Source organism: Lytechinus variegatus, chromosome 12 (genome assembly GCF_018143015.1).
Source record: "Lytechinus variegatus isolate NC3 chromosome 12, Lvar_3.0, whole genome shotgun sequence".
Classification (NCBI taxonomy): Eukaryota; Metazoa; Echinodermata; class Echinoidea; order Temnopleuroida; family Toxopneustidae; genus Lytechinus; species Lytechinus variegatus.
Genome location: NC_054751.1, coordinates 27300428 through 27320597, shown reverse-complemented (window position 1 = coordinate 27320597; position 20170 = coordinate 27300428). Strand labels below are relative to the sequence as shown.

Genomic DNA, 20170 nt, shown 5'->3' with positions numbered 1-20170 from the left:
ACAACTGGAATTTATCTTTAAAGAATTATATTTCAACCAACCTTTGCATCCACATCACCCTTGACCTCTTCCTGCAAATCTTTGACGGCCAATTCCAGCTTGGCACGGCGCTTGAAAAGATCTTGTCTCTCATTTGTCAAGTGATCTCTCTCTTCATTGGCTGTCCTCAACCGACCTTTCAACTCCCGAAGTTCCTTGTTGATTGTCTGCAATAAAATGTCACATTTTTGCTTGTAAATATTGTCTAGATTTTCAGTTTAGCGTCATAAAATATATCTTGTAAAATAAGTGGAACGTCCCTGCCATTCTCGTCTGCATTATTCAATTCAATATAGCAGACTTGTTTGACTTTGTAATATTGAAATATCAAATCTTTTCTTGTTTTCATAACCACTTTGAAATTACGTGGCAACAAAAACAAATGGGCCACTGTTATGGATGCCCTTTTCAAATTTCCCTGAATGCAAAATGGCCTTGCCCTAAAACTATTCAAATTTGATCCAATATGCATGTGAATGCATGTTCATAAACAAGCAAAGAATATACTTAATTGATTTGAAATGACAAAGCTTTGACCTTGACCCAGTAACGTAAGCTTATATAAAAATAAATTATGAAATTTAAAATCAATTAATCCAATTTAAGAAGAAAAGGTTATTGTTTTCTAAAATTCAAAATCTTAATCAAAATGGTCAAGTTTTGTATAAGTTGAAACCAGTTCATTTTTAATTTGTTTTTGAAGACTAATTATTTGGGGTATTTACAGAGAACCTTCAGTGGTGATTTTTTGTTGGTTTTTGGGGTGGCCGGTCACATATGTGATGATTTTACCTTGATCCTTTTAGAAGCTTCCTCCTGAGCATCTCTGATGTGTTTAGTCATCTCTCCACTATTCTCACGTTTATTGGCAAGCTAAGAAGGAAAAGAAAAATATCACACATCTTTATCAAATTTATGTGATGTGAATTATTACTTGTTTGGCTTCTCCTGTGCCTGGGAGGCAAAAGCGAACTGAATCACTAAGACCCGCGGGTCTCTCCTCCCGATATAACTGATTGGGGGGAATGCAGGTGGACCACTACACCGGGGTTTCCCCCTACTTTTATACAAATAGTGCAGTGGGTTCGTAACGTGAAAAAGGTGGTGACTCTCCTCTACACGGGGCCTCCATTCAACGTCCTATCCGACAGACGGAGTGTTTTCCATTGTAACATAGCCTGCATCTATGAAACATGGGAGAGACGTTTGAACACAACGCACTGGCTTCAGTCATCCGCCCGTGGTGGAATCGAACCCACGTTCTTTGGTTCGACGGGCAGACGCGTTACCGACTGAGCCAACACTGCTCTTGGTGTCAAATACACTTTGAGCATACTGCAACAAAGATATGTGGCATGATAGTATTGCTCTTTATTCTTATCAGACCAAGTGGGTTTGCAAAATTATACGCAACTTATTAAAATGAACTGGAATAATGTCAGTCCACTTTTTAATGATACATTACAAACAAACATTTTAAGAACAAAAGAAATTACCTCTAATGACTTTCTACTAAACTGTAAAATAAAATCAGAGGAATATCACTTATCTTCAAATTGCTTTTACCCAGTCAAATACAACATATTCATATCATAATTTGTGCAAAATGAGGGTCCAAACATTAAGAAAAAAACCCGAGATCATTCAGTAATGAATTCTTGTTAGTCCTAGGGGAGAGGGACAGGGGTGGTAAATGCCGAAAATTTGCAGGATAAAAGAGAATTTTATCATCTACAGTTGAATAGCTAAACTTCACTACATTCACACAATCTATTTTATATGAAACTAATTATGCATTTTTATGCATGCAATTAGAATGTGGCTGTAAATCTATTCAAAAAGCCATCAAAAAACTATTTTTGGGGTCAGGGGGGGGTAGAGTAATTTTTGAGCTTTTCTGGGACATAATTGATGATGAACATAAATGACTTACATCTTCTAGTTTCTTCCTTGTGTCCATGAGTTCCTGGTTGTGAATAGTATACTCAAGGGATCTAAGAAAATGAAACAACACAAAGGTTATAATTGTACCCATGGGGTTAAGAAAAACAAGCCTCAATGTAAAAGGTGTACTAAAAGGGATCTAAGAAAATGAAACACAAAGTCTGCGAGTAGTGTACTTAAAGCCTATTTCTAGTAAGAAGCGAATGTTGCCGTTCAACTTCAGTACTAGATTATACCAAAGATTATGCTGTAAAACATTTATGATGTGAGAAAAAGAAATAAAAATGTGTTATACTGTGTGTTGGTAAATTTTGCAATTTTATATGAAAATTATATTTTGATCAGGTACCTGATCAAAAGAAAATATTGCTGTATTTTTTTTGTTTTCTTCTTTTCAATAAATAAGCCCCTTTTCAAGCCTGGAATTGGCTAAAACATTTCAGTACATGATTCTGATACCTAATGACTTATTTTATAGGATAAGTGCTCAAAGGGTATATTTGAAGCATGAAAAAAAAAACATTAGCGAGAGAGGATGCTAGAAACGTTAATGATAGCCAAGTTTTATAAAGCGCTTTTCCCAGAATGGCTCAAAGCGCGTTACAGCATATTATTACCCCGGTCACTGGATTCATTTCAATCCCACACGAAAAGTGCACGATTTCCACTCCCTGGGGAGCATTCCTTGCATTCATCGCAGCCTCATTATGGCATTGGCAAGATCAAAATACAATACCTTTCGCATCCTACCGGGTACCCATTTAGCACCTGGGTCGAGAGTGGCCAAGTGTGGATTAATGTCTTGGCAAAGGACGCTAGACCGCGGTAGGAATCAAACACACGACCCTCGGTTTACAAGGCGAGAGTCAGAACCACTACACCATGGCTCTTCCTATGATCCAATTTCAAATTTGCAATTTAACAGAATCAGCCATTGGAATAATGTAATGCAACTTCTGCTTTTAGTGAGCCTTGGATTAACTTACAATTGGCCCTTTTACTAAATCTCTCTACAGGCTTAAAGGGATCTAAAAAAATAATGAAGTATGACTTGTTATGCTGAACTTGTTTTAATGGAATACTGGAATAAATAAAACATGATGGCCCGAATTCACAAAGGTGGTTTTGAAAACCCACGGTTGAGTCCATGGTTTATGCAGATTTCCTGTATAAATTACACCTAATTTAGCGCGTATCTGGCGCGTGTATGAAAAATGTCCAATTCTGATGCGCACTTGTGTCACCGTGCACCAAATTGACGCCTGTTACCATGGTTAGATAGGCTATTTTATTCATGAGTCCACTCTTTAAGCAGTGGACTCATGAATAAAATAGCGTACCTAACCATGGTTAACGGCATCAATTTGGCGCACTGTGACAAAAGCGCGCATCAGCATTGGACATGTTTTATACACGCTAAATTAAGCATAATTTATACAGGAAATCTGCATAAACCATGGACTCAACCGTGGGTTTTCAAAACCACCTTGGTGAATTCAGGCCGATAAAACCTGACTTGGTCTTATTTTAAGATTAGTCACTTCTTGAATGAACCCTTCTAATTTTATCCCATTTCTCATACCAACCTCCTCATCTTATCCCATTTTTGATACTGCTTGAGTTCTTCCTTCTCTTCCTCCAGTGTCTGTAGTCTTTCCTCAATGTACTTCAACAAATCTTGGATCTTTTCTCTTTTACCCTCTGAAAAAGTGCAATATAATAAAAAGTCATGTTAAGGGCCTCAAAATAAAGAGTTTCTTTTTATACACAACTTTCAGGGACTTAGTATTAAGGGGAGTGAGAGTGATCACTCACTACCGCTCTCCTTAATCCATTTTTGGAAGAGCGATTTCTCACTCTTCTCAGCAATAGCCAAACAAGGGTATCAGTCAATGATCAAACTGTTCAAGTCATCGCTGTCAAGGTTTTGTAAATAACGCACAATTATATTGTAAGCAATTAAACGCACTTGCAAGAATGACGTTAAAAAGTTCAATGAGATAAATTATTGCATAGATCAATATCTATATCTGATTGTTTGTCTCCTTTGGTTGTGGGTTGTTACTTTATTTAGTGTACATTCCTCCATCCATTTTGAAATCGGAAAAGAGAGCTCCCTTTGTATGTCTACGACAAGCTTTTTGTACTACTCCCCTACAAGGCTAATGCTCCCTTTAAAAGTTTAAAGAGAGCTTTTTATTGCTCCCCTCAAAATTATAAAATTGAGTCCCTGGACTTTACATGTTACGATACTAGGGCTAACTGCTGTCCATATGGGAAAGGGAAAAAAAATCTCCAAAAGTTGCTGGAAATTTCACATTTCATATCTATATAAATCCATGAAATGACCATCTGTCAAAATCAATTTGAAATATTTTTATTTAGTTGGAAACAAGCAAGAAAATTTGGAATATTCCCCTCTTTCTAGACTATGACAGACGGATTTCAATTGACGTCACACTAGATCTAGGCGAGACAAAAACTGAGTTTTATTTCTCGACAGATCACATTATCTTCCTAGAACTTTGGATATGTTATGTCAAACCATATACAAACAAAAATAAGAACAATTTTGCTGACTTTTGGTGATGTCAAGCCGGGTGATCACAAGCGCATATATTATCACCATTACTATTATTTAAACATCAAACAGAGTACAATAGAATGATAAAATATGACATGATACAATAAAAAAGGCTTTCCCCACTGCAGTTCCCAATAGTATAGACCCCAATGTTGCCTGGAGAAAGAAGAAATTAAAAATTGTCTTTCCTTCTGACTATGGGTAAGGTAGCGGGTTGTCTAAATATGATAGAATTTAATAAAAAAAAAAAAGCATGCTAATGAGAACAAATATAAGAAATTTGAACCAACTGAGAAGGGGGTATACAATCTGATTCATTATGAAAGGAGACATATATGCTGAAAGGATAATATAAAATAGTAGCAAACCTGTTTCTTTGAGAATTGTCTGACTCTCTGCCTTTCTTTCATCATAGACTCTGGTACCAGCCACTTCTCTCAATAGTTTGAGACGCTGAGAATCTGGGGCCGTAGCCATCTGGTTAATCTGCCATGACAAAAATTCCAGTATGCAAATGCTTTGAATAGAATACAGAGGCTTAAGTCATTACATGGGTGGTTACAGTTAACCGGCAGGGTAATGAATAAAAAAAAATAAGAACTTCCAAAAAAAGTTGTTGAAATTTCACATCTTTATATCCACAGAATGTTTATCTATTTTCCATATTTCCTTGAAAGTGATTTAGTTTGAAACTATCAAGAAAATAAAGAAGATTCCCTCTTCCTTAACTCTGAAAGATTGTTTTCAGTTGACGTCACACTCTAACTACTACATAAAAACCTACACCTGGGACTACAATATACAATATTGTAGTTTCATGCCCGTTAATAACTACTCTTTTCCACTTATGTGACAAGAAATGAGGATATGAGATAACACCATCTCTAACTTACTTATCAATAGTAATAAAGAGGCAAAGTGTAATGGTAACAGCACTCACCATAGATTTGCCCCTGTATGCATTTCATATTCAAAACTCATTTTACATATGTACATCTGATTTGTTGAATATACTTGTTTTATCTCATAACTATTCAAATTATTTTGCTGTTTGACACAAAAAAAACATACCTTTCCTTGTTTGACCACGTAATAAGGATTACTCCTGGAAAATCCTGCACTCTCCAGCAAATTCATTACATCAGTTTTTCTGTAGTAAAAAAAAAAGATGTTGAAGCTACATTATTGAAAAAAAATCCAAAGTCTTCTTTAAAGGACAAGTCCACCCAAATAGAAACTTGATTTGAATATAAAGAGAAAAATTCAATAAGCATAACACTGAAAATTTCATCAAAATTGGATTTAAAATAAGAAAGTTATGGCATTTTAAAGTTTCGCTTCATTTCCTAAAACGGTTATATGCACATCTCACTCGGTATGCAAATGAGGAACCAATGACATCACTCACTCACTATTTCTTTTGTATTTTATTATATGAAATATTTTGATTTTCTCATCGTTGTCATGTGAAATTAAGTTTCATTCCTCCCTGAACACATGAAATTCCATTATCTTAACATTTTGTGCTTCAGGCAATGAGGTCCTGATTGTCAAATTCGTAAAAATTGAAATATTGTATAATTCAAACAATAAAAAACACAAGAAATAGTGAGTGAGTGACATCATCGACTCTCTCATTTGGATGTAACTGGCTCATTCATATAACTATTTTGTTCAAAATACGCAAAACTTTGAAGTGTCAGAACTTTCTTATTTTACATCCGATTTTGATGAAATTTTCAGCATTGTGCTTCTCTGATTTTTCTCTATTGATTCAAATTAAAATTTTTCCGAGGTGGACTTGACCTCTAAAGGAACCCAATGCTTTTTTTTTCCAAGGAAAGTTGATTTGCACATGGGTGCTTCTCACCCCTGGATGTGTAGGGACATAAACGTGGTGCAAAGTCAACTCACTTGGAGAAGCTGCTCAACTGTGATGTCACAAAACATAAAAACAACATTCATAACTGTTATTCTTTGTCATATTTCACTCCAATCTTCACCATTATTTTTCTATAGTATTTCTATAGAGTCCACAACTCACCTGGCTTAAGCAATAAAAACTTTTAACCTGATCTCATGTTACTACTCTTTACTAAAAATGGCATCAACTTACGTGACCATTTTCTTGTCCAAGAAATACTGATCTTTCTTAGATCCGATGACACGACGCAAGGTCACCTCTTCTTTTTCAATCTGTAAGAAAATACAGTTATGATCATGTACATTAGATGTGAATCCAGGTCAGCGATGTATCCTCAACACAACATTTATCAAAGGGCAAGCTAACAAAAAGCTAACAAAACACTGAATAAAAAGACACAATCAAAACAAGTATAATGGTGAAAATTTCATCGGAATCAAATGTTAGATAAGAAATTTCCTAACATTTTAATTTTGCTTATTCTTCATTAAATATCTATTTTTTTTCTTCATTTGATTCATTAAACTATAATATGAGCAACAAGGTGATACATCTTTTTGCATTGTACTGTATGGATTTTACAATATTTTAATATTTGCAAATCTTACAATAAGGTTTCTATTCATCAAATCACAATTAGTAAGATGTCGGCATTTTCAATGCATTTTTTAAAATCTCCAGTATATTTCCAGAAAGAAAAGTATGTTTGACTTGTTCATATGGCTAGACTAAACGATTTTGATACTGATAGGTGCACTATCATTTGATTGGGGGCAAGCTCAAAACACGTAGCCAAAAAGACATAAAGTGAGGGAAATAACCAAAATCTGGCTATCCCTCAAACAAAATTTGTTAGACCAAAACTGTACACTTACAGGGATCCTGTTGTCACTGTTCTCAAAGATGATCTCGACAAAGGCAGAAATGACCCTTGGACCAGTACCTTCATGCAGCAAACCCTGACGCTGCTCAGGACGTAGATTGTTGAACTCATCGCTGAGAACAAACTGGATGGCTATATATAAAAAAAATACACAAATTCTCTCATTAGCACTACCTTGGAGGCAAGGAAGGCAAATTAATTCATGCAAATAAATTTAAAACAACATTGAACAAGTCAAATGTGAAAACTTGTAACTGGACTAATCTGCCATTCTAACTACATCCCATAGTAATGCTTCGGGGGCTAATCTAGCCGATATTTGTAGTGCTTTATATGTCACTACAGGGAATATTTTTTTCTGGTATTGAACCTTTATGTGCTCCATATTCTTTAAATACTGTTGCACAATTATTTTTTTTGTGCAGCAAAAAAGTTTAAATAAAACTAAAGAGAACTTAGTCAGGAGCTTTTCTCTAATGATAAAAAATACTAATCAAATATGGAAAGAGAAATTATCCCCTGCACTATTCCCTGATAGATGGATAGCAACATTTGTATGCCTAAATCTCACTTTCCATAAATCGAGTATTTGGGACGGTTATATCCACAAAACCTACCCGCTTATTGATTAAGCAGTAAGTACAATGTATGATTTATTTTCTATTCATCTATTACATTACTAGTGCATAGTTTTGAAGTCAAGATAGAGCTCCAAAACTATTGTCATAAGGAGAAAATAACAAAACTATATTCTGTACATTTGAATGACAGCCCTCAACACTATAGTGAGTGATTGTATTACCGACCGGCCTTGTATTACCGAACGCGAACATCATATGCGTCAGAAAATAATCAAATACGCTCAAACCTTTGCAACTTCCTTCCAAAGGGAACTTAAATAGAACAAGTGGAATGCCTCTGGCCGTCTCACCTGCATCACGCAGTTCAATATAGCAGCAGTGCTGACTTTGAATACTACTCTAACTCGCACAAGATGTTCAGTGATACATGGTTACTCTTATGTCCACTTTTTATGAACTAGACCAATAAACTTACAGAGATATGATGGTTATTCACCAGAAAACCCCAACATGGCCAAAGTTCATTGACCTTACATGACCTTTGACCATGATCATGTGACGTGAAACTCAAACAGGATATTCAGTGATACTTGATTACTCTTATGTACAAGTTTCATGAATCAGATCCATAAACTTTCAAAGTTATGATGGTAAATCAACAGATACACCCAATTCGGCCAAAGTTCATTGACCTTTGACCTTGGTCATGTGACCTGAAATGTGCACAGGATGTTCAGTGATACTTGATTACTCTAATGTCCAAGTTTAATGAACTAGCCCAATAAACTTCCAAAGTTATGATGGTAATTCAACAGATACCCCCGATTCGGCCAAAGTTCATTGACCCTAATGACCTTTGACCTTAATCATGAGACCTGAAACTTGCACAAAATTTTCAGTGATGCTTGATTACTATTATGTCCAAGTTTCATGAATCAGATCCATAAATTTTCAAAGTTATGATGGGAATTCAACAGATATCTCCAATTCGGCCAAAGTTCATTGACCCTAAATGACCTTTGACCTTGGTCATGTGACGTGAAACTCATGCAGGATGTTCAGTGATACTTGATTAACCTTATGTCCAAGTTTCATGAACTAGGTCCATATATTTTCTAAGTTATGATGACATTTCAAAAACTTAACCACAGGTTAAGATTTCGATGTTGATTCCTCCAACATGGTCTAAGTTCATTGACCCTAAATGACCTTTGACCTTGGTCATGTGACATGAAACTCTAATAGGATGTTCAGTAATACTTGATTAACCTTATGGCCAAGTTTCATGAACTAGGTCCATATACTTTCTAAGTTATGATGTCATTTCAAAAACTTAACCTCAGGTTAAGATTTGATGTTGACGCCGCCGCCGCCGCCGTCGGAAAAGCGGCGCCTATAGTCTCACTTTGCTTCGCAGGTGAGACAAAAATGATGAAAAATTATCAAAAACACAATTTCGAAGTCTTTATATCCTCAAAACAATAAAATATGGTCAAAATAGCTCATCAGTGACTTTGTTGTTTTCCCACCTTTTCCCATAGAAAACACACGTTCGGTAATACGATACCTCTTCAAGTGACCAAAATATTTCACTTGCGAAGAGGGGTCCGATTGGAAGCTGATGTCGTAAAAATGAAAAATAATTTCGGCAAAATTTGTGCATATTTATATTTTGTAGGTATTTGTGTATTTATGGTGAAAGTTTGGTGAAATTTATTGGAATAATGTGTTTGATATGATCAAATTCATGAAAAGTGTTCGGTAATACGATCCACTACCATACCTGTCATGTGGCCATGCTATGGCAGCACTGTACATGGCTATGCTCAGTGTAAGTGCATAACAAGGAGGTCTCTAATACCTCGATACATACACACAATTGGGGGCTTCTAGAAAAATGGAAAAAGGATAAACTGGGTTTCCCGCAATGAAGCTGTATTCTGCTGTTACGGTTCTGAGAAGGGACTTAATTAAAATCAGAAATTTATTGTATGTTTCATAGCAAACTTACCATAGAAAAAGTTGCTTTTTCCAGATCCATTTCTTCCAACTGCAAAAAAAAATATACAGACATGCAAAATGCTGAATTCGATCCACCAAAACAAGACAAAAAGAAAACAACATCATTGTATGCTGCTGTATTACTGGAGAGACACAAATTTAAAAGAAAATTCTTTCATCATTCTCATCAATTAAAATGGTACATTCCTATAAACAAGTGGAATGGGTCTGCATGAAACCATTCCGTACACATGTAGCAGCTACGCTTACTTTATGACATTTGAATATCTGTTTTAAAAACCTTAAAATTTTTGGTTAAAGCCTGACTTTGATTTGGTGATGCTGTAACATGGTGCAAGTACTTTACTAGATATTTGATGAAAACAACCTACTGCCTAAATCTGGACTCTGGAATGCTAGAATTGTTTTTAAAAATTGCAGTGAATTGGAATTATCCAGGGATCTTTTTAAAAATTTGGTGTAAGTGCTTTACTAGATATTAGATGAAAACAATCATCTGCCTATTAAAGTCTGGAACACTAGACTTGCTTTTAAAACATTGCAGTGAATGGGAAGTATCCAGTGATCTTTTTAAAAATTTGGTGTTAGTGCTTTACTAGATATTAGATGAAAACAATCACCTGCCTATCAAAGTCTGGAATGCTAGAATTGCTTTTAAAACATTGCAGTGAATGGGAAGTATCCAGGGATCTTTTTAAAAATTTGGTGTAAGTGCTTTACTAGATATTAGATGAAAACAATCATCTGCCTATCAAAGTCTGGAATGCTAGAATTGCTTTTAAAACATTGCAGTGAATGGGAAGTATCCAGTGATCTTTTTAAAAATTTGGTGTAAGTGCTTTACTAGATATTAGATGAAAACAATCATCTGCCTATTAAAGTCTGGAACACTAGACTTGCTTTTAAAACATTGCAGTGAATGGGAAGTATCCAGTGATCTTTTTAAAAATTTGGTGTAAGTGCTTTACTAGATATTAGATGAAAACAATCATCTGCCTATCAAAGTCTGGAACACTAGACTTGCTTTTAAAACATTGCAGTGAATGGGAAGTATCCAGGGATCTTTTTAAAAATTTGGTGTAAGTGCTTTACTAGATATTAGATGAAAACAATCATCTGCCTATCAAAGTCTGGAATGCTAGAATTGCTTTTAAAACATTGCAGTGAATGGGAAGTATCCAGTGATCTTTTTAAAAATTTGGTGTAAGTGCTTTACTAGATATTAGATGAAAACAATCATCTGCCTATCAAAGTCTGGAACACTAGACTTGCTTTTAAAACATTGCAGTGAATGGGAAGTATCCAGGGATCTTTTTAAAAATTTGGTGTAAGTGCTTTACTAGATATTAGATGAAAACAATCATCTGCCTATCAAAGTCTGGAACACTAGACTTGCTTTTAAAACATTGCAGTGAATGGGAAGTATCCAGTGATCTTTTTAAAAAATTTGGTGTAAGTGCTTTACTAGATATTAGATGAAAACAATCATCTGCCTATTAAAGTCTGGAATGCTAGAATTGCTTTTAAAACATTGCAGTGAATGGGAAGTATCCAGTGATCTTTTTAAAAATTTGGTGTAAGTGCTTTACTAGATATTAGATGAAAACAATCATCTGCCTATCAAAGTCTGGAACACTAGACTTGCTTTTAAAACATTGCAGTGAATGGGAAGTATCCAGTGATCTTTTTAAAAAATTTGGTGTAAGTGCTTTACTAGATATTAGATGAAAACAATCATCTGCCTATTAAAGTCTGGAATGCTAGAATTGCTTTTAAAACATTGCAGTGAATGGGAAGTATCCAGGGATCTTTTTAAAAATTTGGTGTAAGTGCTTTATTAGATATTAGATGAAAACAATCATCTGCCTATTAAAGTCTGGAACACTAGACTTGCTTTTAAAACATTGCAGTGAATGGGAAGTATCCAGGGATCTTTTTAAAAATTTGGTGTAAGTGCTTTACTAGATATTAGATGAAAACAATCATCTGCCTATTAAAGTCTGGAACACTAGACTTGCTTTTAAAACATTGCAGTGAATGGGAAGTATCCAGTGATCTTTTTAAAAATTTGGTGTAAGTGCTTTACTAGATATTAGATGAAAACAATCATCTGCCTATTAAAGTCTGGAATGCTAGAATTGCTTTTAAAACATTGCAGTGAATGGGAAGTATCCAGTGATCTTTTTAAGTATTTGGTGTAAGTGCTTTACTAGATATTAGATAAAAACAACCAACTGCCTATCAAAGTCTGGAACACTAGACTTGCTTTTAAAACATTGCAGTGAATGGGAAGTATCCAGGGATCTTTTTAAAAATTTGGTGTAAGTGCTTTACTAGATATTAGATGAAAACAATCATCTGCCTATTAAAGTCTGGAACACTAGACTTGCTTTTAAAACATGGCAATGAATGGGAATTATCCAGGGATCTTTTAAAAAAATTTCCATGTCCCTTTTGAACATTTCGGGGGCGACATCACCCTGAGCTATGTGCAACAGAAATGAATCTTTAGAGGTCAAGTCCACCTCAGGAAGATGTTGATTTGAATCAATAGAGAAAAATCAGACAAGCACAATGCTGAAAATTTCATGAAAATCGGATGTAAAATAAGAAAGTTATGACATTTCAAGGTTTCGTTTATTTTTAACAAAATAGTTATATGAACGAGCCAGTTACATCCAAATGAGAGTCGATGATGTCACTCACTCATTTCTTTTGTTTTTTGTTGTTTGAATTACACAATATTTCAATTTTTACGAATTTGATGATTAGGACCTCCTTGCCTGAAGCACAACATGTTAAAATAATGAAATTCCATGTATTCAGGGAGGAATGAAACTTCATTTCACATGACAATGATGAGAAAATCAAAATATTTCATGTAATAAAATACAAAAGAAATAGTGAGTGAATGATGTCATCAGTTCCCTCATTTGCATACGGACCGAGATGTGCAACTGTTTTGTAAAATGAAGCGAAACTTTAAAATGTCATAACTTTATTTTACTTGCGATTTTGATGAAATTTTCTGTGTTATGCTTGTTGAATTTTTCTCTTTTTATTCAAATCCAGTTTTTGTTGGGGTGGACTTGTCCTTTAACTAGCAGTAGTATCATCCTAAAAAAAAGAAAATTTTTTGCACTTACCAACAACATTATGCTTGGGACTGAAGGGATCCACAATAGTCTGATCCCTGTAGGATCGAAACCCTTGTATCGTTACCTATGAACATGAAAGGAAAAATAGTTTTATTTAAGACTGGGTTCACACATCGTCGCACGCACAACGAACTGTCCTCTCTGCGCACTTCGATGCGAAAGTTACTTTTGCAAAAAACGCATTTAAAGAATTTTTTTTAAACCAACAATAAGTGCGCCTACAAGGAGAGCAAATTATTTACCAGTGTCTTCGTTAAAAAGTTCAGGTTCCAAAGTTTCATCCCGTATCTTTATATTTTCTTGAATTTAATTATTTACGCCACAGTGGGCAACGTAACAGAGAGGACAGTTCGTGGAATAGATACAGTGCGCTTAACTTTCGCATCGAAGTGTGCAGAGAGGATGGTTCATGGTGCGTGCGACGACATGTACACTAATAAGCAAAGACTTTTCCTTGTTTTCCAGAACTGAGAAGAATTGAAGTAAATTTCTCTGACAAAATGTGTATACCGGTAGTCTTAATGTGCGGTAGGCCTATTTTGTATCACCATACATGCATCAATAGTACGCTTTTCGAAAACTATGCACATCCAGGAAATTTGAATATAGAGTTGATGAAAAGGGGCAAAACACATTTTCAAAGTCTTTATTTTCTCAAAACAACAAAATATGGGCAAAATATATAGGACTACAAATCTAGAGTCTATAAGGTCAAAATATCATGAATTTGTCTATTTTCCAACTTTCTCTCTCGTTATTAAAGTAGATCCAGATGATTCAGCAAAATATCAAGTTTGAATGACTATAGGGTGTCTGAAGCCATGCACTGAAAAGTGTCGGCTTAAAACAGGCTGACTTAAGGGGAAATGGCACAATTTTTGAGCAAATTCAGTCTGCAAGAAAAATGCGGTCTGATTTTATTTTAAACTCATATTTAGGATCTTTGGACATTCCTTTGTTGCGAATTATGGAAAAGTTTATAGGATCATTAGAAATGGGGATTAAGAGATAAATTGCAAACCCTCATTTTTATGTATGTTGAGATGGCCATGAGCTTAGATGGGAATTTTGAATTTCTATTTGCCACAATTTTTTCACTTTGTTGCAAATTTTCACTGATCTGAATTAAAAAAAAAAAAATCACAACATAAGAGAGAGTGTCAAATAAATTTGGCATTCTGTAGACAACTTTTTGGCATCAAGAATAAATTTTTGACAGATATTGGAAACTAAAATTAGGATTTGTGTGTGTCCCATTTATTGCACTGCCTAGATCTAGACTAGAGTCTATGGCAGGAAAATGCTGAAAATCTGTCTGACTTCATTCTTCTTTTTTGCAGCTATTAATCAGAATTTTTCAGAAAACGTCACATTTCTATTATTTTGAAAGTTTTATATTGAAAAGTTTTTAATATATAGCGACTGGTAAATATGTCTGTAAGGATGGTGACGTCATCCAAGATGGCAACTTATGTTGACAGACGAAAGGATCGAAGATGACCATGTTTTCATCATCATTTGAAAGGCATTAGCGGTAACTGCTGTCTAAGGTATGATATTTTTAAATTTTTTATATTTTTTCGTTAATTTGATGTAATTATTTTTTCATGTGACATTTTATGCACAAAAAAAAACAATCCGAAAATTGGATTTCCGCCGAATGTTAAATTTAACGTTACTACGAATATGTTGTCTGTACATACATGTACGGGCCTCCAAGCTCATCAGTCTACTACTGGTCAGTGAGCTAACGCAGTTCAGTGGAACAACCAAAATACAGAGACTGAAGCTATGGTCAACACTCACAGCTCAGCTTAAGTTTGACTTTGTCAAAATCAACACACACAAGTCTGTTAGACCACTCATTCTATGAACAAGGTTGGCAATGTTTGGCTTCTTTTCTCTTTTGCTTTCACTCAAAATTTTGTCTCGCTGAGGTCAGAAGCCCATTTGTTTTGTGTGTGAATGACAACAAAAATCCTTATCAAAACAAAAGTAGACGGTGAATTTTTAAAGTAGAAGACGGTGAAAAGGTGTAATTTTTCATGAGGAATCTGCTTATCACATTTTTATTTGCCGCCAAGGTAATCCTTTTGCCGCAAATGTAAACAAAGGAAATTAGTCTCCAAAACTGGAGACTGTTTCTGAAATTTGATACCCAAATTCTTTACAAAAGTCTCTGATATTGGAGATTATCTCCCACATTGGAGACAGTCTCCAAGTCCAAATTGGCCATGCGCCTCTACTAGATCTAGGTAATGCCTTACAATGTATTCATCTTATTTATTTTTAATATTGCGGTCCCATTCCACCCCATTAATTTTGGAGAGTATCCTCTGCCTAATATAACACGGATGAGTCCTGGGGCTCCGGCCAGGGTGACCAGATTTCACAAAATGAAATACCGGACAATCGGCTACACAGTGTTACACCTGTGAAAAATTATAAAGAATTGGAAGGGAGGGTAAACAAAAGAATGAAGGAGAGAAAGAAAAAGATGAATTGAGAAGAAAGAAAAAATTAAGGGGAAATGAAGGAAAAAATTATAAAAACGAATAAAAGAAAGATAGAATAAAAGGATGAAAGAAAGAGTAAAAGAGCGAAAAAAAATTCTGTCATTCTTTGAATTGAATACAGAAAGAAAGAAAAATAAAGTAATGGAAGAAGAATACATGTGTGAAAGACAAAATAAAGGAGAGAAAAAAGAAAGTAAGAAAAAGGAGGAAAGAAAAAAGTTTCCTTCATTGTTTGAAAGAAAGGAACAATTAAGAAAGAAGGAAAACAGTGAGGGAAGGAGGGAAGGAATTAAGGGAGGGAGGAAGAGAAAGAATAAGGGAAAGAATTAGAAGGAAAAATAAAATAAAGAATGAAAGGAGGAAGAGAGGGAGAAAGAATGAGGTGAGGAGGGAATAAAAACATAATGGAATGAGAGAAAGAATTAAAAGAAAAAGAAGAGGAAGGGAGGGGGAAGAAAAAAGTTTAAAGAAAAAGGAATGAAGGAAATAAAAAAAGGGAAATTTGATAAAGACAGGTAAGAAAAAGGAAGAAAGAAAGAAAAATGAACAGAGAAAGGATCAGGAAAGACAAATAGGAAATAAAGATAGATGGAAGAAAAAACGGGCAAGCAGGAAGGGTAGAAGGATGAAGAAAGAAGGATAGAAGAGAAAGAAAGAAAGAGGAAAAAAGTTCAAACTTCAAGCAAACCAAAAAAATCCAATCATCTAACAAAAATCATGAAATTTGGTGTTTTTCAGATATATCTTTAAAACTAAAAAAAAAAAGTTTTAGAAATTAATAAAATTTCAAAGCCAAAGGGATTTTTTTTTCTTAAAAATTAGATAAAACATTGCGGCATCATACACAACAAAACTCAAAACGAAAGCTGAAACAACTAGATCTAGTTATGAAAACTCAAACTTGTTCCTCCGATCACATCTCCAAATCAGTAACCTGACGGAGAACATATATCACTATACAAATTTCCCGCCGATGTTGTGATTATTTTGGCATGTTTGGTGGAGAGAATCTGCTCCGATCCTACATGCCTAGCTAGTATAGCCTGCCACACAATGGCAGGTGGCCAGTTCGTTTGCGATGTATCAGTGTATTGGGGTTAGCAAGAAAATCACCGCAGAAGAACTTGCATAAGTTTATTTGATTTTATTGTTGTCTCTGATTCGTATATCTGTTGGTTATTTTGATGAAAATACGTCATTTTTAAATAAATTTTGTTCAATATTCTGAAATACGGGACAAATACTGAAATAGGTTAATAAATAGGCGTCCCGGGAAGGGTTTGTCGGGACAACTAAGCAAAATACGGAACAATCCCGGGAAATACGAGACGTCTGGTCACCCTGGCTACGGCAGCTCCCTGGGTTAATAAAGACAGTGTCAGTATGACTATGACAGTAAAAGTAAAACACAATTGCACTGCCACTAGCCTGACTAGGTTGCTCTGCACTGCACTGCCACTGCAATGGCACTGCAGTGCAATGGCAATGCAGTGTGCCTGAGCAGGCCAGTGATTGCGAGACAAGCTCCGGTCAGACTCGAGAGTCCGACTTATCATTCAGAGATCTATTTTAATTCTGTGCATAATTACCTGTTTAATGTACATCTTAAGACAGCCTTTAGACGTTTATGATGGACTACGATATTTTTAAACCTTGCTCATCCATGCAATAAGATGCAAAAAAAAAATCTCAGTGAATAAAGTCGAGGTTATCTCATCTCTTTACGTCCACTTCAGTCCCGCCGCTGCCTATGTACGCCATGTAAATTTGCTCCAGGAAAGCGCCCTCAACCTTAACCTACGCTGGCTACTACACGTATAGCGCTAGCGCTGCTTGATGAGTAGCGCGAGCGCAGCAGCTTCGAAGCCTGAGCTACCCGGGTGCCTATCATCGTCGCGTCGCTGGCGAGCTTGGCTGAGCTCGATTAAAATGGCGCGCTTTGTTCAGTAAGCTTACGCCGAGTCTATTTTGATAGAGGGGTAATTTTGAAAAGTTTTAAAAACTGTGTACTATTAACGTTATGTAAATTCATTGCAAAGTGGAAGAAAATATTGTTCAGTTTTTTTATTACATTTTTATTTATCATGTATCTTATATGGTAGACCCTTTACCTCTATTTTTTCCAAAAAAAATATTTGATTTACATATATATCCTGATGGATGTTGACATCCGAACAGTTAGACCCCTAGACTAGAGCTAGAGAGTAGAGGCCTATACTCACGTCTACGTTAATTAAATCACCATCATAGATTTTGTTGTTTTGCCAGCTTTATAAACGCAAGTGCCTTGTTTGTTGAAATTAAATAGCAGACGATTGTTTTACTGAGTTCACATTACATCTTCTAACTAATTTAGTTAAAGAAGTCGCCTAAATTACAACAAAAAAAATAAATTAAAAGTTAAGTGATTTAATTTTAAGGAATATATATTTATATTTCTTTAAAGCTGTTGCATCGGGGAGCTAGCTCAGATGGTAGAGCGCTCGCTTAGCATGCGAGAGGTACCGGGATCGATGCCCGGGTTCTCCAATTGTGATATTTTTATTAAAATTGTGTATGATTTTTTTTATGGCTGTTTGTTGGACAGTATGGTCATTCTAAACATAAGTTATAATTATAGGCAACTGCACTAACATATGGCATTATGCATTAGTTGGCGCTGAAGGGGGAAAGCATGTCCCCCTCAAAAGTATATAAACAAACTTCAATTACTAGTATAACAATCAAGCTCCCCCCGCCGGGGGGGGGGCAGCCATATTCATTTTCTTCTAAATGTACTTGCACTCATTGCTCGCGAACTAAAATGAATAGTTATAAGTATGATGATTATTATAATCATATAAAAAACCTGCACTTTTTTTTATTATGAATGGCGTGCATGTAGGCCTATATCCCGGGGGGGCACTCAGTATATAACGCATAGTGGGTATGTGCCGCGGAGGGGACCCCCATTTTTACACTCAAATTTCCGTTCCAAGGCATAGCATTTTTGCCTTGTTGAGAAAAAGAACAAAGAAAGCCGCTCCAAGGCATAGCATTTTCTTCTTATCGAGAAAAAAGAAGAGAGAAATCCGCTCCAAAGCTTCGCATATTTTTCGTAACGCCGCTCCGATCGCGTTGAATGAGCTGCATGCAATTCTGGTGAAAAGCGGCCGCAGAGCTCCCCGGCGGAGGCCGCGCTAGCTGCATCATGCACGCATGACCGTTCCGTAGGGATGCATACGCGCTCACACGCTGGCGATCCGTTCCAAGGACCCCCGTTTTCACAAACATTTGTCGTTCCGAAGCCCGTTCCAAGGACCCTCCTTTTTACAATAAGCCCGCTCCAAGGCCCCCGTTTTTTGTCTCGCCCGCGGCACACCCCCACCACTTTTTTGGTCGAGTGCCCCCCCCCCGGGGCCTATATCTCGCCGCTGTGCACAATTGCTTGAGAACAGAATATTTCAATCCCCAAATTTGGCCTCGACACTCACTGCACTCCCCCGACTGCACTCACAATAAAGTTTTGTTTTAAGTTATACTCGCATCTTGTTCATGATTCACTGCTCCCTGTAGTGTCCAAAAATTGCACTTAGCACATTCGCATTGGCTTTCAGTGGGCAATATACATGCATGATCCCTCAACATAGGCGGATCCAAGGGGGAGGCCCCCCTCATTGGCGGCGGAAGCCCAAAAAATTAGAGGGGGTCTACCTGAAATTTTGTGATGGACACAAGTCATGTAAAAAAAAATTTGCAAGCAAAAAAAAAAGGTCATCAACCTAAATTTTAGGGAGGGACGAGAGACATTTTAAGGGGGTCCACCAGAATTTAGGGGGGAAGCAGGAAATTTGGCGGAGCAAAAAAAGAAAGAAAATGGAAAAAAACTTGTGGGAAAAGGGGGGACAAGAGAGGAGAAAAAAAGAGGAGGAAGATGAGTGATTTTCTGATTTTCATAAATGATTTGCCAGATGTCCTAGCTTCTCAAGCAAGTGTTATTAAGTTATTTGCTGATGATACAAAATTATATGCTGAAGTCAACAACAATCAAGACTGGGAAATCCTTCAAGCTGATTTGCTGAGGATTCAAAGTTGGGTGATCTTATGGCAACTTCCCTTCAATACAGGGAAGTGTAAAGTCTTTCACTATGGCAGAAAGAACATTCACTATGACTATTATAAGTTAAGTTTGGATGGCCCCCGGATGGCCCTACCATCGAAGTGAGCCACAGTGAAATGGGATTCATTTTGGATGATCAGCTAAGTTTTTTCTCAGCACATAGATCAGATAGCAAAGGCAGGAAATAAGAAGATGGGGATCATCAAGAGATCTTTCTCATTCCTTGAACCTAAGAGCTTCAAGCTACTTTATAAGTCCATTGTTCGACCTGCTTTGGAGTCTTGTTCACAGATGCATGTTTAAAGAAGGATCAGGCGAAACTCGAGAGAGTCCAAAGAAGAACTATAAAAGCAGTTCCGAGTATACAGGTCAAAAGTTAAAAGGATGGCTAAGTTAAAGCATCATACCGACGCCACAGAG

The 20170-nt window shown here is 36.1% G+C and overlaps 1 protein-coding gene and 1 non-coding gene across 2 annotated transcripts in view; one reads left to right on the top strand and one right to left on the bottom strand.

Moving 5' to 3' along the window:
* LOC121424658 (structural maintenance of chromosomes protein 3-like) overlaps nt 1-17436 on the bottom strand; it is a 38691-nt gene extending 21255 nt beyond the window's left edge. The window contains exons 1-11 of the mRNA XM_041620393.1: nt 17241-17436; nt 13124-13199; nt 9967-10005; nt 7367-7506; nt 6684-6763; nt 5639-5717; nt 4936-5053; nt 3570-3684; nt 1973-2033; nt 832-912; nt 42-206 (exon numbers count right to left, since the gene is read on the bottom strand). Of these exons, the coding sequence (XP_041476327.1) occupies nt 42-206; nt 832-912; nt 1973-2033; nt 3570-3684; nt 4936-5053; nt 5639-5717; nt 6684-6763; nt 7367-7506; nt 9967-10005; nt 13124-13199; nt 17241-17255 (969 nt within the window). The 5' untranslated portion in view covers nt 17256-17436. The remainder of the gene's footprint in view (nt 1-41; nt 207-831; nt 913-1972; nt 2034-3569; nt 3685-4935; nt 5054-5638; nt 5718-6683; nt 6764-7366; nt 7507-9966; nt 10006-13123; nt 13200-17240) is intronic.
* A 671-nt stretch (nt 17437-18107) lies between these two features.
* On the top strand, nt 18108-18180 carry TRNAA-AGC. The gene has a single exon. It is a non-coding gene; the product is annotated as a tRNA-Ala (tRNA).
* Nucleotides 18181-20170: the final 1990 nt, after the last annotated feature.